Genomic DNA, 14,981 nt, shown 5'->3' with positions numbered 1-14,981 from the left:
TGACAGAAAAAAAAAAAAAAAAAAAAAAAGAGTTTACTTTTTGTATGAATATATTTTTTACTCTAGATTTTTTTTTTTTTTTTTTTTTTTTTTTTTTTTTTTTTTTCATAAGACTGATATGGGAAGGATGAGGCTCATTGTTGGTCAATTGTCTCATCATTATCTTATTCCACTTTGTCATATCCTGATTGGCTCTACTAAACCCGACATCTAGTCCAACTGAGGGTATTCGGCCTATGTTTGTGACACATCTCTGCACAGGACCTATCCTCCTCTCACATTAACATGTCTTTTACTAGTCTACACAATGGATTATCTTATGAGAAAGAAAAAAATAAACATAAGAAACACGAAAATTGGCTGATTTTCTCGGCCCCGTTTCTTCAAGAGAAAATGTCACTTTAACCCTCAGACTGATGCGGACCTCTCATTTCTCTTAAAGATGACACAGATCTGCTCTCCTCGTGTCCAGCCTCTTATTCCTCTGATCTTATTCGTTCTTCATTCTTCATTCAGCTCTCTCTCTCTCTCTCTCTCTCTTTTTGAAGGCTTCCTTTTACTGCCTCACATTTTGTTTTAAAGTAATTCTCCTCCCCAGAATGCAAAAAGCACTAGAATATTTAAGTGACTAATAACCACCGGAAATGAGCTTCTGCTGACACGACGAATGACGTTGACTCTGATTATGAATCTATGTGAAAGACTAGTGCAATTTGTGAAATGTTCAATGTAATATTACGTATATAAACTTTCTATATTGAATGTACATTAAATAAAAATTTAAAAAAAATCAGTCACACTTGTACATAAAATTTTAAGAATAAAAGGGAACCCACAGTGTTGTTCTTTTGTATTTACCTTCGTGTTTGTCAAACTGTCAACAGACTGAGCAGCTTATTCTTCATTTGTCGAGAAGTAGGTCTGTAAATTATTTCATATCTGCTAAACCAGAACATTACTACATTTATTGTCTGAGAGAAGTAATCACAAAGTGTCGGTTGGTACTTTTAATACCGAACCAAATTATCTTATCATATGATCAGTGTTGAACCTTAAAGACAGCTTCCACTCCTGTGCGACTGAGCATATAATAGTAGTTTTTGGTTATTTTAATTCTGCTTATATTTTCATTTGTATTATTATTAATATTATAGTATATTATCATAAATTTGTTTATGCACTTTAAAATATCTTTGTAGTTCTTAATGTTAAGGTGTTGAAAAGCCTCAGAAAGATCAACTTACACCTTTTCTAAAAAGAAAAAAAAAACGATGGCTGTTGAAAAGTTAATTTTTTTCAACCTCCTGTACCTGGTCGTGCCTCCATGTGGACCTACCATGTGTCAAACTTATCTTGCAGCCTGACAGAAAGTCCGTCCTCACATACTCACTACTTGGGTTTCGATGGTGATATAAGAGTCATACGTTGCTCCCGGCAGAAAGTCTGTACTCGCCTCACATGTCCTACCAACTAAGTATTCTCTTTACACGCTCCCACTTCACCCACTTTCCATTCAAACACGATGCAACACAAAGTGCTTTACACAATAAAAAACTACACGCGCAAAGCTATAAATGACTACATTACATTATTTAACCAGAAACAGAGGAACTCAGAAAAAGCTGGCCATAGATCACACAAATCTGTAACAATGAAACACCCAGAGGCTGATTAAAAGTTAAATAATATACTAAAATGGAGTAAAAGGATATAACAAGTAGTAAAACGGACTGAAATGTGAAAATAAATAGTCTTTTAAATAAATGTATAACATAAATACAATTCAATTAAAGGTCAAACTACAAATTGAATGTTTTGGTTCCAGCAGCGGATCTGTCGAAAGAGTCATCCCGGTCTCCACACGGTCAAATTAGTACGTCACACCGGAAGTTACGCCAATGGCGCGAATAATATCAACAACAAAAGGCCACATACGAATTTCTCCTAATTATAACAATTAAATGATCGTAACATTTCTATAAATTTATTTGACACTTACGTTCGTTCGTGATACTATGATTGCGGATGTTTTCTTGCGGATGTTTAACGTCTAAATACAACTTCTGAAAAGACCAGTTTGAATGTCAGTAGCAGGTGAGTAGCTTTCAGTTTAGCTTTTCTTTCTTTTTTTAATTTTCTTTTTTAAAGTTACTAGCAGGCTGATGTTGTCTGTACAACGTCTTTACCAGCCCACAGCCTGTATTTGCACCTTTACCAAGACGTCTCGTTAAGAGTATATTCTCAGTAACAAATGTCCCGTCTTCTCTCTCTCGGTATTTCTGCAGCTTCAGGTTCACCATGTCTAAAGGGGACAAGGAAGTCTTCCTTGTGAAGTTTGTGGAAAGTAAAGAACCCAAAACGGAGTATGCCGTCAAAGCTTACGAGGTAAACTCCCACTACTTGATTCAGTCTTGTCTGCTAGTGTTGTGCTCGCTGTTTGGTCTTCGTGTTTGTCTCATCTCGTGTCTCTGAAGGCCATTCTGGAGCTGCAGTCTGAAAAGTATGTGAAAACCATCGAAGATGAAGATGTTTTGCAGATGGACCAGAAGGACAAGTCTCTGTTTGTGTTCAGCAGCTTCACCACTCCGGGCTTTCTGCACTGCAAGAAGGTCTTAACTCAATATACAAAAAAAACAACAATAACAACAACCTGGATCCTGAATTACTGAGAAATTGTTGACTTATCAGAGATCTTCTCTTTTTCATTCTTTGTTATTTGTCATACAGCTCGGCTGCAGGGTGGTGAGTCCACTGCTGGTGTTGTACTGCCTGCAGCAGCAGCGTTGTGTCCCCAAAGCAGAGAAGCCCGTCTTCAACATGGCCATGGCCGACGTCACTATTTCCTGCACCAGCCTGGACAAAGCGATGCGGGTTCGTTCACTGTATTTCATGCTTTGCAGAATTTTTCTAGTGTCTGGTAATCATTTTCTGATACAATGTGTGTGTGTATATATATATATATAAATTCAATGGTCAAACAAATGTCACAAGGATTCAAATTAAGCAACACTGTACGCCAAAGTGTCAACTTGCATGTGTGTGTCGCTCTACAGGCAGAGATGATGGATCTGGTGCAGCTCATGGGTGGACGGGTCTACCTCGATCTAAATGTGTCTGTCACACACCTGATTGCAGGAGAGGTCGGCAGCAAAAAATACCTGGTAGCTGCCAGCCTGGGTAAACCTATCATGCTGCCCTCCTGGGTCAAAGCCTGCTGGGAGAAATCACAGGACAGGTATGTTACTTTTATTAACCCGCTTGTGTCATTTCCACAACAGTCACTAGTGATAACAGTACATGGTTTAACATCCCATTAATCTTAATCTTTTCTGTGTAGTTGTAAAAAAAAACACCAAGTCTCTTTCTTCCTTTTTTCAGTCTTTTCAGGTATACAGACCTGCCCCTGGAGGACTATCTGTGCCCTGTGCTGCGGGGCTGCACTGTTTGTGTGACGGGCCTCACCAGCACCGAGCGCAAAGAGGTCCAGAGGCTCTGTGAGCAGCATGGAGCCAACTACACCGGGCAGCTCCAAATGAACGAGTGCACACACCTCATTGTTAGTGAACCAACAGGTAAGACACCAGCCGTTTCAGGACATTTATTAAGATTAAATACTTCTGTAAGACTCAATAACAGGAAAATGGTTAAAACAACACAAATGTTTCAACACATCTAAAAAAAATAAAATAAAAACAATAACTGGTTCTACCTGTATTCTTGAATATGATGGCATCACTGGTATCAGTGTTGTTCTGAGTACTTGTATTTGGTTGCAGGTCAAAAGTACGAGTGCGCCCGGAAGTGGAATGTCTATTGCGTGTCTCTGCACTGGCTGTTTGACAGCATAGAGAAGGGCTTCTGTCAGGATGAGAGCAGGTACACTGTGGAGCGCACGGCGTCGAAAACCACCCGACCTCACACTTCTACTCCGACTGTCACCGGCAAGACGGCTGGTGAGCCACACACTGATAGTGAAACCTTTTAAAACAATTTTTATTTTTTTAATACGTATAAACGGTTACGTTTTTCTTTTCTAGACGGTCCATCTCTGTTGGGCTTGAGCCACATTTCTGTCAATGCCAGCATGACAGTAAACGACACGGCCGTTACCAACAGCACCATGAGCCGTCTGGAAACCCCAGACCCCACAGACATCTCCCTGTGCCCAGCTGATGATTTATTGGACGGCTGCAAGGTAAACAGACGGCCTCTAATTTTCTTTTCATAACGAATAAGGCAGTTTTCTTTCGTAGATTTGGCTATCCTCATTCATGTTGTTGTGACAGTTTGTTGATTCTGTAAAATGTTTATTTGATGATTTATTTCTCTTGTGTTTAACATTGTGCAGCTGTATCTGTGTGGCCTGCCCGGGAAGAAACTGGAGAAGCTGCGGCGTCTCGTGAACGCTGCGGGAGGTCTGCGCTTCAACCAGCCCAGTGAGGAACTCACGCATGCAATCATGGGCGAGCTGGACCAGGACCTCAAGAATTTTCTCTTCAAAGCAACTCACAGGTCTCAATTTCAGAGAATAATACTCCTCATAATTTTCACAGTCCACCTAAGTTAAAATATAAGTTTTAAGATGCGGCTTGTTTCAACATAGTTTAGGCTGAATTACACAGAAATGTGTGTAATATGAAGAATAGTACAGATAGAATTTGAAATTTGATATTATGGAGCTGGTCATTTAAGAAGCTTCTTATATTTGACAGTTTCACTCAACATGCATCTGTTGAAAATACAAAATATATAGAAGATGTTATACAGAGCTGGAAATGTCTTTATTAAAAAGAAAAAACAAGAGATTTGACTGAAGTTCCGTCTTAAATTTAACTTCAGGATATATTCTTTGTCCTTAAAGGAGGAATTTTTTGTTCAGTATCATATGTAGTCACAAAGTAAATTCAATAGAAGCTTGCAAAACACAATGGAATGACACGAGACTGGAAACTACAGTCGAGATGCAGTAGGAGGAGGTGAAGAGGACCGTTTTCATTTCACCATATATTAGATAAATATCATGTTACTGAGTGCATGCTTCTTCCCAGGCCGCACGTCGTCACGGTGCAGTGGCTGCTGGACAGCTTCTCCAAAGGCAGTCTGCTCCCAGAAGAAGGATACCTCCACCCCGACTGTCTGCCTCCCGCTCCGGCTGCTCTATCTGTGCCGGCCCTTCGCAACAACTCCCGTCCCTCAGCTGGCCGGACTGTTGCCAGCTCCGGCACTCCCAGGCAGAAGAGAGCAGAGGAGGAGCTGCTGTCACAATACATGGATGATGACCCCACAGTGAGTAAGTGTCTGTTGACGAGGCAGCGCCGACAAATAGCACCGGATGAGGAGACAAGACGTTTGAAGTCCGGTGATTATATCTATCATTTTCCTTTTGTCTTCCAGTTGAAGCAGCAGCAGAGAGGACCAGCAGGACGTCCATCAGTACAGCTGCGGAGCCACAGCCTGATCCGTGGGCACCGAGCCACTCCAGAGGACCAGAACCAGAGTCGACCCTGCAGGAAGCCAGCCAGGCGGGACTGTTTTCTGGGAAATGTTTCCTCCTCGTGGGGTTTGGTGCTGAAGCTGAAGCGCAGCTCTCCGAGCTGGTGACCGACCATGGAGGCAGGGTGCTGGTGGGCCGCACACGGGTCGTGGCGGACTACGCCGTGGTCCCACTGTTGGGCTGCTCAGTGGAGGCGACAGTGGACGAGGTGGTCACTGATACCTGGCTGGTAAGATCTCAGACAGGCTTTTTTCTTTTGACCCGTGTAGAGTGGAGGATGATACACGTTATTCATCCATTTTTCAGGCCATGTGTGCGGAGAAGGAGTGTGTTCTGCGGTTGTCCTCCAACCCTTTGTTCACCCCTGTCCCTGTGATGGACGGACATTTCCCGCTCAAAGATTGCATCCTCTCGGTCAGCCAGTTCACCGGAGCAGAGCGGGAGTCTCTGGTGGAGCTGTCCAAGCACCTCGGAGCCGAGTAGGATTACTTTTAATTTACAAGTAGTTTTATTTAGGCTAAACGATCAAAATAAATAAGTGCTTCAGAAGCATTTGGTGTTGTGGTGTATCATTACGTACAAGCTTTATTCCTTGATAGCTTTATTATCAGCTGTAAATTAAAGATACATTTTATTTGGGTTTCTTTTCGTTGTTTTCTTATTATTTCTATTGTTTTGTTGTGTGCTCTATAATTAGATTATGAATTTTAAAGTGTAGCCTTCATACAAAATAAAATGTAGTAACAATACTCATAGCATTACCAAGATTGTTAAGCATGGACATTGTAAAAGCGTTTGTTTTTGTACGATTATATACAGATTTTTGGAGCTGGATTTGCTCCTGGTTACCGGGATGTTGACACTTCTCTCCCTGTTGCAGCGTCCAGGATTACTTTGTGCGCCTGGCCAACCAGAAGAAAGGCATGCTGGCCAGCTCTCACCTGGTGCTGCAGACCCCCGAGGGCACAAAGTACCAGGCTGCCAAGAAGTGGGGGCTCCCCGCCGTTACCATGCACTGGATACTGGAGTCTGCTCGAACTGGCCGCAGGGCAGACGAGAAGAGATTTCAAGTGGATCTGCCACCCTCACCAGGTCAGACGTCTGTTTCTGGTGATCTATGATTTTAGGTGCACGTCATTTGTTTCTCTTTTGCATTGGACGTGATGTCAGAACAACAATAATCGTGGCGATATAAACGGCATCTTTGTATGTTTTAATGACGATATCGCTGATGTTTTAGGTCAAATAGATTTCTCTGGTTAATTTGAGTGACCTGGCTAAATTTACTGACGTTAAAATTGAGTAAAAATACAGCTTAAAGTGCTTAACGATCGCCACAGTGTGAATTTTTTTTTTTTTTTTCTCTTCCTCAGAGAGGGACGAAGGGAGTTTCGTCGGCGGTTCCCAGAGACCATCAATGCCTCCGCCGGCTCGCTTATCTCCAGAGCTGCCTCTGCTGGGTCTTCAGAGCGGTAGGGCCGTCACACCGCTGGATTTGGGTCGCTTTCAGAGCAAAGTGTTTCGCTCCGTGTTGGACGAGTTGAAGCCCCGAGAGGAAACCGCCACCCCGAAACAAAACCAGGAAGACGGCAGAAGAAACCCCCTTCAGAAGGAGCCCTCCCTGCAGCTCGACACCCCGTCTCGCTTCCTCAGCAGAGACCAGCTCTTCAGGCCCTCCTTCAACATCAAGGTGGAGACTCGCTGAGCAGCAGCAGAATTAGAACTTACATTGACGTTTGATAGATAATTATCTAAATACTTTTATTTATTTATTTTTTTTAATTAGGATGCACTGGGGGCTTTGGAAACTCCGGGTGGGAGGTTGAAGCCAGGCGAGAAGGTGGAAACTCCGCTGACTGATTTCGTCAACAGGAACCTGAAGGTGGCTCTGGCCAACAGCAGCCGCAATAATGTCTCCGAGATGCAGCAAGTGTCTGCGAGCCCCCAATTTACAAAGACAACTGAGAAAGTGGTAAACAATAATAGTCAGAATCAATGAAATATATATATATATATATATATATATATATTATTACATAACGCTTTACACAGCACACGGAGTACAGAGTGTGTACTGTATCACTGGAGATATCTTCTTTCTTTCTTTTTTTTTTATGCAAGGTGCCGGAGAAAGAAGCTGCTCCTCTGACTGGTGTTGTGATCTGCGTGGGAAAGAAACTGAGCAAAGTGCAGAATGAACTAAACGCCGTCGCCGCCTCGCTCGGAGCTGACTTCAGGTATTCAGCACGTTTACAAACTTCACTTAAGTTTGCTTTTTTTTTTCCAGGGCATTTTTAAAACAATCCTGATGTGCCCTTTAACGTATTTACATTATTCATTAAAGGTCCCATATTTGTCATTTTTCCTGTGTTGTACTTGCATTCTTGACATCTATGAGAAGATATTTTTGTAGTTTTAGGTACCAAAAAAACATCTTGATGTAGTTTTACATCTCATTGAAGCTTTTTCAAAAACAGGCTGTTTCTTGTCATTAAGGTGCATTGATATCAATGATCCTCTCTTCTGATTGGCTGAATCTTTTCTGAGCGAATGTATTTTTTTTTTTTTTTGCACTGAATGACTATAAATAATTGCTCCCCATTACTTGCACTAAAATTACTTCTTTCAAAAGGAATAACTACGACGAACAGTAACGCGAAAGGATCAAAGAACGCCCTGAAAAGTGCGAAACTACCCTTTAATCTTCCCACGAATGTGGATGAAAATAGCACAAATCGTGTCTTTATGGACTTGTTTTTCAGGTGGGCTTGTGACGACTCAGTGACCCACTACGTCTACCAGGGCCGCGTGGGGGACAACAACCGGGAGTACAGAGGGGTGAAGGAGAGAGGGCTGCACGTGGTCTCCCAGCACTGGCTGCACGCGGTACGTTTCCACTAGTTTAACTCCAACCTTTTCTCAGAGGGCGACAGGAAGCATTTCACTGATCATGCACGCACACGAACATTAAAACCAGTCTGTCACAGGACCAATTGATCGACAAAAAAAAAAACCCGCAGGAAACCTCATCTGGCAAAAATATTTTGTCTCCCTCGCTTGAACAAGCTTTTAAAGAGATTATGTATTATGGAAGATGAATAAAATCCTATTTAGACACACTGTAATTTGGGATTTCATTTTTGTTGTGTAATACCATTCAGTATTCTCTGAGAACACTTCGCCCGGAGGGAAAATAATCATCATCATCATCATCATCATCAACAGAAACAGAATAGCAAATTAAAAACAGCTTTGATGTGTTAATTTTAAAGACAAATTGCCGTTTCGGTTACGTTTCCCCTCGTAATCGTCCGTTCGGTGAATTACTTCGAAAGCTCTTTTAAGCCGAACGTGTCGTCTCGCTCAGTGTGCCGAGGAGCAGAGGCACGTCGCCGAGTCTCTGTACCCTTTCACCTACAACCCCAAGATGAGCCTGAACCTGAGCCAGGTGCCCAACAGCTCCCAGAGGTCTCCGCCTCTGACACGGACTCAGCGCAGAGACATCACGAAGGACGACAAGGTGGGTCTGCAGATGTTGCGTCGCAGCTCTGGCCTCGCAGGATTAGATCCTCCTCTCAGTTTAGACTTGATTTCTCCGGGGGAATCAATGCTGTTTTGTCGTTTACGACGTCTCGTAAACGAAACAAAAAAAAGTATCTCATTTTAATGCGGGGATATCTCATTTCATTACGTGTGATTATCTCTTTAATTATCTTTCCTCCAGTCGGAGCTGAACTCCGCAGAAGAAGCCGCGTCTCTGCGTCGCGTCAGCGACGGCAGCGTCGATCAAGACGAGACGACCGACGCCGCAGGGAGGAGCGGTGGGCGTGTTTGTCCGGCTGTCGGTTTTTAATTCCGCCGAGCTTCAGCGCTGAACTACGGTGGATTCATGTGGGTTGTGTCTTCCGTTCCAGGTATTTCAGAGACCCTGGAAATGAGAGAGAACCTGCAGAGACAGCTGCAGGAGATCATGTCGGCCACCAAGATGACGACGGGGAGGCGGACCTCGGCCCGGCTCACTCGGGCGGGATCGGGAGGCGCCGACTCGGGGACCCACACGCCCGATGGCAGCCGGGTTGGACGCAGCGGGAACAGACGAACTCTGGAAGCTCTGAGGTAGCGAGGATGCCACTTTTATGTTTAAACTAGGAAACACAAATCCTCTTTAATGCAAGATATAAGAAACCCGGCAACACTTTTAGGACTGTCGTAGTGCCATAAATAAATCTGTACGGGGGGGGGGGATTTTATTTGTTTTAAATATTTGTTTGTTTTAAACGTCATGCAGAGTTACCACTTAAAATCCGAGACAGCTGAGTGAATGTTTGCGATGAGTGCAAAAAAAACAACAACTCCTGAATGCTCTCATTTCATTAGACATATCTAAGATGTGATGAGTGATTGTTTACAGTCGCGAGCCGTTACCGGGTAAAAATCTGAGTTGTTTTTTTTTCTTTTATATATTTATTACACATGTCTATTGTTCATGACATGGTGATGTCTTGTTTTATCTTAGTTTTTTTTTTAATATATATATATCTTTCACCTTGTTCATTGCTGATGAATTGATGAGTTGCCAACTTAATTTCATTGTATTTTTTACAATAACAATAAACTGCAAGATGTTTATGTCCTTATGTCCTTATGTCCTGACTCCAGGGTTTCCAGACACGCAGCTATGGACGTAAACACGGAGCCGTCTCAGAGTGAACAGATAGTTTGGGATGACCCGACTGCCAGGGAGGAGAGGGCCAAGCTGGCTGATAACCTCCAGTGGCCCGGCAGCCCGTCGCAGCACTCGGATCCCCTCGCGCCTCCACCTCCCCCCGCCGCCGCCGACAACAGACCTCACTTCAAAGACTCCATGACCGACTCGGAGCTGATGGAGATGGGTGAGAGATGTTTTTTTTTTTTTTTTTTACATTTACACTCAATTAAAACCAATTGCAGCACATAAACTAGCTCTAATGTGGAGAATAGTTTACACCTGCGAGCTGCCAGCTGTAATTGTAACTGAGTCTACTGAGAAATGTAATGTTTGCTAGTCTGAGACATTTAGACTGAAACGATAACGTAGACATTGGACATAGATGCAGTTTAATAAGGCTGCAAACGGTGAAGATTTTTACCAGATGTCTTACAAAAATTACGCAATTTGTCTAAAATCACAAGGTTTGACGCCATTTACATTTGACTAAATGACCAAATAACAAAACAATGAATGGATTTATAATGAGAAATTGCAAGTCTGCAGTTTTGAGAAGCAGCCAGCACATAAGTGAAGCACTGTGCTGCTGTGAGTCCGCAACAAAACGCCACCTAAAAACATCCATAGCAGTTTAATTGTACACTATATATATATAATATATATTTTTACTGCTTTGCCTCCCCGTCAGACAGCCCTTTACGACGAGAAACACGACGTTATATGCATCTATTCTTTGGTCAAAGCCACCACACTCATTTGAACCAAACCGTTAATTCACCCTGCAGAAAAGAGGAACAACGGAGAAACACCCGAGTTTCATTTGAACCAGTGAGTTAGTTTGCGTGATGAAATTTCACTGATTCCACTGCAACCGCTCTTGTTTGTCTCTCAGCCGCCTGTGACGTCATCGACCAGCAGATGGCCCGGAGGTTCGTGACGCCTCCATCGGAGGAGCCAGAAGACGCCATCCTCACTCCCAACGCGCCGAGCATCGCCTTTCCTCTCGCCAGCCGCGCAGCAGCGCCGGAGCCGCAGGTCAGGCTTCACGTGTGCACCAACGACTAAATGTGCAGCATTAATGCGACTTTAATGCAAAAAAAACAAAAACACATCCCTTCCTGGTGCAAAAAAAAAAAAAAGTCGTCTGTGTCTCTCAGGAGCAGCGAGAGGAGGAGAAGCAGCCGCCCAGATTTCAGCTGTCCTCCCTCAGCCCTAAGGAGCGCATCGATTACAGTCACCTCATAGAGGAGCTCGGTGAGTCTCCCGCCTCGTTAGGGCTCCGACAGGGTTTCATCGTGCTGCAGCACATCACAGGCCTGAAGTCAGAGGACATGATCCCTGATGGCAAAACGCTGAAGCTCTGCCTCCGGGATCTGGGAACATTCGTTCCTCTGACAAAAATGCTGCGAGCTCCGGCGTCGACGTACGAATCAGAGTTTCACTGCTGAATCGCAATTTAAATGATTCATGTTGTGTATTTCTACCCGAACGCGTAATTCACAAACGTTAGAAACGTCAAAACAAACGGGGAAGCTTATTGGCTTTTTACAACGGAGCTCCATTTTGGGAACATTTTCGTGCCATTTATCATCAGGTTTGTAGCTTTAAACCCTGAACAGATGCAGTATATATGATGTATACTTTCTATATCCCTCTCTCTCTCTCCGTTTGGTCCTGTAGGCGGTGTCGTCCTGGACAAGCAGTGTTTCGACCCCAGCTGCTCCCACATCATCGTAGGGACGCCGCTGCGTAACGAGAAGTATCTGGCAGCGATGGCAGCCGGCAAGTGGATCCTGCACCGCCGGTACCTGGAGGCCTGTCGCGCCGCCGGCCTCTTCATTCAGGTCGGGAAGACAGGCAAACATAAAGATCAAGTCCTCGGTGGTTCATTGTGTCTGCAGCGGAGGAAACTGATGGGGGTGTTTAATCATTGTATCAACGTTGGAAATATCGAGGTTTCAAATCTTTTAGTTGTAAAAAAAACGGTGTCTTATCAGTTCGTGTCCTCGTTGTTCCGTCTGACCATTTTAATGGTTTCCATTGGCCACATTAATCATTTTAAAATGGACCGTGTCAGACAGATTTAGTTCTGTATATTTAATCTAAAATAGTTTTGACAATAAACTTTGCAACAATCTGAAGCAGTTTGCGAAAAAATGATCTTATTTATTACAGAGGAAATACAAACTCTGGAAGAGAAAATCACCCCACAAACAAACCATAGTGCTAATTAACCTGCAATAAAGGTTTGCCGCATGTTTAGCGTATACAATTCATATACTGTACATACATATAGATAAATACATATACTCATCTTCAACTACACAACATGTTTTTAAGTTTAGTACAAAAGGTTTTAACGGTTTTTAAAGAGGTTACTTCACCTTTTCTGAGCTATCACACGTTGATCTGCGGCACCTTTTTTTTTTTTTTTTTTTAACGCCGAATGACATTTGACGTCTTCATATGATGTGTGCGATATCCAGGAGGATGAGTACGAGTGGGGCTGCAGCTCCATCCTGGAGGCGCTGCCCTCCATCACGTCCCAACAGAAGAGGCTGGCGTCGGCCGCGATGCGCTGGAGAAAAGCGCTGCACGGGCGCTCCGAACACGAGGTGACTGTACGGGCTCACACGGGCCACGGCGCCGCCACGCGTGCTCGGCGCCGCTCGCCGCTGTCGAGCGCGAGACGTTTATTTCCCCTGAACGGGCGTTTGTGTTTTTCAGGGAGCCTTCGGCGGCTGGACGGTCATGCTGAACATCGACCAGAGCAGAGAATCGGGCTTCAGGCGGTTGCTGCAGTCGGGCGGGGCGAAGGTTCCTCGCTGCTTCTCTTCTACGAGCCGCATCCAACACGATTTAATCCTCACTGACTGATGCGGTTTTCAAACGAGAGAAACTTTTTTTTTTCTTTTCAGAGAGAAATGCGCTTCAACAGCATTTTTCTTCTTTAAAAAAGAGTCTCGGGTAGAGCATCTCTCTCTTCAAATGAGCTGCAAATTGAAGACTTGGCCTCTTCATGCTATTTACCAAACCAAGTTTTATTTAGTTCAGTCGTCAGGTGGCATTTATTTGGAGATCTAATCTTTACAAATATCTAATTTTCCCCGAGAAAAAGTTTAGCCAAAGTGAAAAAACACCCAAAAATCTTGTAATTTGTTTAAGTAGCGGAAGACGTCCTAAACAGCAGGGCCGCTGCTCTTTTTCCATGAATGTTAATTAATGTATTATTAAATAAAAGTGTGTGTTCCTTTTTTATGATTATAAAGCACTGTGAGAATCCCCGAAGCAATTATCATTAAATCTGAGGGATTTCAGCTTTGACCATAAAAATCCGTCAAGCAAACAGGCAGGATTCTTTTAAACTAATTTAATTGAAAAGGTTTAAATAACAACATTGTTTGGAAGTAGACAAAACCGGCTAGTTTCCCTTCTTCGTCTTTCTTTTCTTTTTTTAAAACAAAATATTGACTTTTGAAATTAAAAAAAATGTTCTACATGCCCGGTAAAACAATAGTCGTCACCTGTATTTGTCCCTGCAGGTCCTGCCCAGTCCCTCCCCGTCCTCGTACAGAGACACCACACACCTGTTCGCGGACTTCAGTCGGCTCAAACCTGGAGACTTCAGAGTGGACGTATCGGAGGCCGCCTCTCAGGGAGTCACGTGCTTGAAGCCGGAGTACATCGCAGACTACCTCATGCAGGTGAGCAGAGATCTTCACACGCATCGTCACATTTACTCATATATTCCTACTGTTGTAAAGCAGCTAAAAGACGTCAACTCGGGGGGAGATACTTTGAATTTCTAAGGCAGTTTCACGTATCTCAGAATTTCAAATGATATTTTCTTGAAAGAAATGAATGCTCCGTACTGGATTAAATGTCAAAAATGGGATTTTTATTTTTATTTTTTTTGCTATAACGTTGCCTCTTTTTTTTTTTTTCTTTCCTAAAGGAGCCAATCCCGTCGATCGATCTGTACCAGCTGACTGAGAATCCCTCTGAGGAAGCCTCCGGCACACCGTCACGTAAACGTAAAGTAGCAGCAGAGACGCCCAAGCTTAAAAAGAGCCGTCTGAACTGAAACCCAAAATTCCTAAAAAAAATCTGCGTCATAACTCGCATCTCTGTGGAAAAAAACTAAATAGGATTTCCTTTTTAATGTCTTGTTTGAAAATAAAATGAATGTAGCATCGACTTTGTAATTCGGCATTTTTATTTCCATACAATGCACTGCTGCTGAAGTTGTGATGGATGTCACAATGATGGTCTCCTCCGGAGAATGCCGAGTCACGTTTTGTAATTGGATGCAGTGATATTGTTTGGCCTGTAGAGGGCAGTACATCATCATTGAAATCATTCTGCCTGTGATAGGAACATGAGACTCCAATGTGCTCTTTTATTTCAAATGTATTTAATAACTTTGCTTGGGAATCATATTTACACTTTATTTAAACTAAAAGTATTTCTGCTTCAAATTTCATTTTTGAATTTGAATATGATTGATACATTTTTGTTTGTCTTTTCAAAATAAAACCTGCCTCAACATTTATGAGGACTGTGTTGTTGTTTTTTTTGCCAGCGGCTCTTGTGTCTCTCCTCTTATTCACTTGGTAACCAGAAGTCAAAACCTCACTGTTTTTCTTCTAAAATTTCTCTCTTAAACTTTGGTCAAACCCACTTGTGTTTGTTTGTTTTTTTTGTTTTTTGTTTTTTTTTGGGGGGGGGGGGTTATTTTAATCTGCCCAGCCGGTAAACACCAGATTTTGTTTACTCTGT

The 14,981-nt window shown here is 43.0% G+C and overlaps 1 protein-coding gene across 3 annotated transcripts; it reads left to right on the top strand.

The window, feature by feature from the left end:
- Positions 1–1,894: 1,894 nt before the first annotated feature.
- On the top strand, positions 1,895–14,754 carry topbp1 (DNA topoisomerase II binding protein 1). 3 transcript variants are annotated; one of them, XM_069159661.1, is made up of 28 exons: positions 1,895–2,094; positions 2,286–2,385; positions 2,475–2,609; positions 2,728–2,871; positions 3,054–3,235; positions 3,379–3,572; positions 3,777–3,953; positions 4,038–4,195; positions 4,349–4,512; positions 5,049–5,290; positions 5,395–5,723; positions 5,801–5,973; positions 6,375–6,586; positions 6,868–7,184; positions 7,281–7,466; positions 7,616–7,731; positions 8,257–8,380; positions 8,862–9,014; positions 9,219–9,315; positions 9,409–9,610; positions 10,154–10,386; positions 11,095–11,237; positions 11,360–11,456; positions 11,883–12,046; positions 12,689–12,817; positions 12,930–13,019; positions 13,745–13,906; positions 14,158–14,754. In XM_069159661.1, the coding sequence occupies exons 2-28, from the start codon at positions 2,299–2,301 to the stop codon at positions 14,284–14,286; spliced, it is 4,539 nt and encodes a 1,512-aa protein (XP_069015762.1). In that variant the 5' UTR covers positions 1,895–2,094; positions 2,286–2,298; the 3' UTR covers positions 14,287–14,754. The 3 variants fall into 3 exon arrangements, with proteins under 3 accessions (XP_069015762.1, XP_069015761.1, XP_069015760.1); XM_069159660.1 differs by having other exon boundaries at positions 11,366–11,456; positions 12,689–13,019; positions 14,158–14,282; XM_069159659.1 differs by having other exon boundaries at positions 12,689–13,019; positions 14,158–14,282.
- The last annotated feature ends 227 nt before the right edge of the window (positions 14,755–14,981 follow it).

This window comes from Embiotoca jacksoni, unplaced genomic scaffold (assembly GCF_022577435.1).
Source record: "Embiotoca jacksoni isolate LCO1_2020_lvr unplaced genomic scaffold, fEmbJac1.0.p SCAF_25, whole genome shotgun sequence".
In the NCBI taxonomy this organism is placed as follows: domain Eukaryota; kingdom Metazoa; phylum Chordata; class Actinopteri; family Embiotocidae; genus Embiotoca; species Embiotoca jacksoni.
Note: the sequence above shows the minus strand (reverse complement) of the source record. Positions and strands in the feature narration are given on the sequence as shown.

Coding starts and splice junctions, on each gene's coding strand:
- topbp1 (XM_069159659.1), top strand. CDS start 2,299: ATGTCTAAAGGGGACAAGGAAGTCTTCCTTGTGAAGTTTGTGGAAAGT. Junction 3,954..4,037: donor TGTCACCGGCAAGACGGCTG/GTGAGCCACACA, acceptor TTTCTTTTCTAG/ACGGTCCATCTCTGTTGGGC. Junction 9,015..9,218: donor ACATCACGAAGGACGACAAG/GTGGGTCTGCAG, acceptor TCTTTCCTCCAG/TCGGAGCTGAACTCCGCAGA.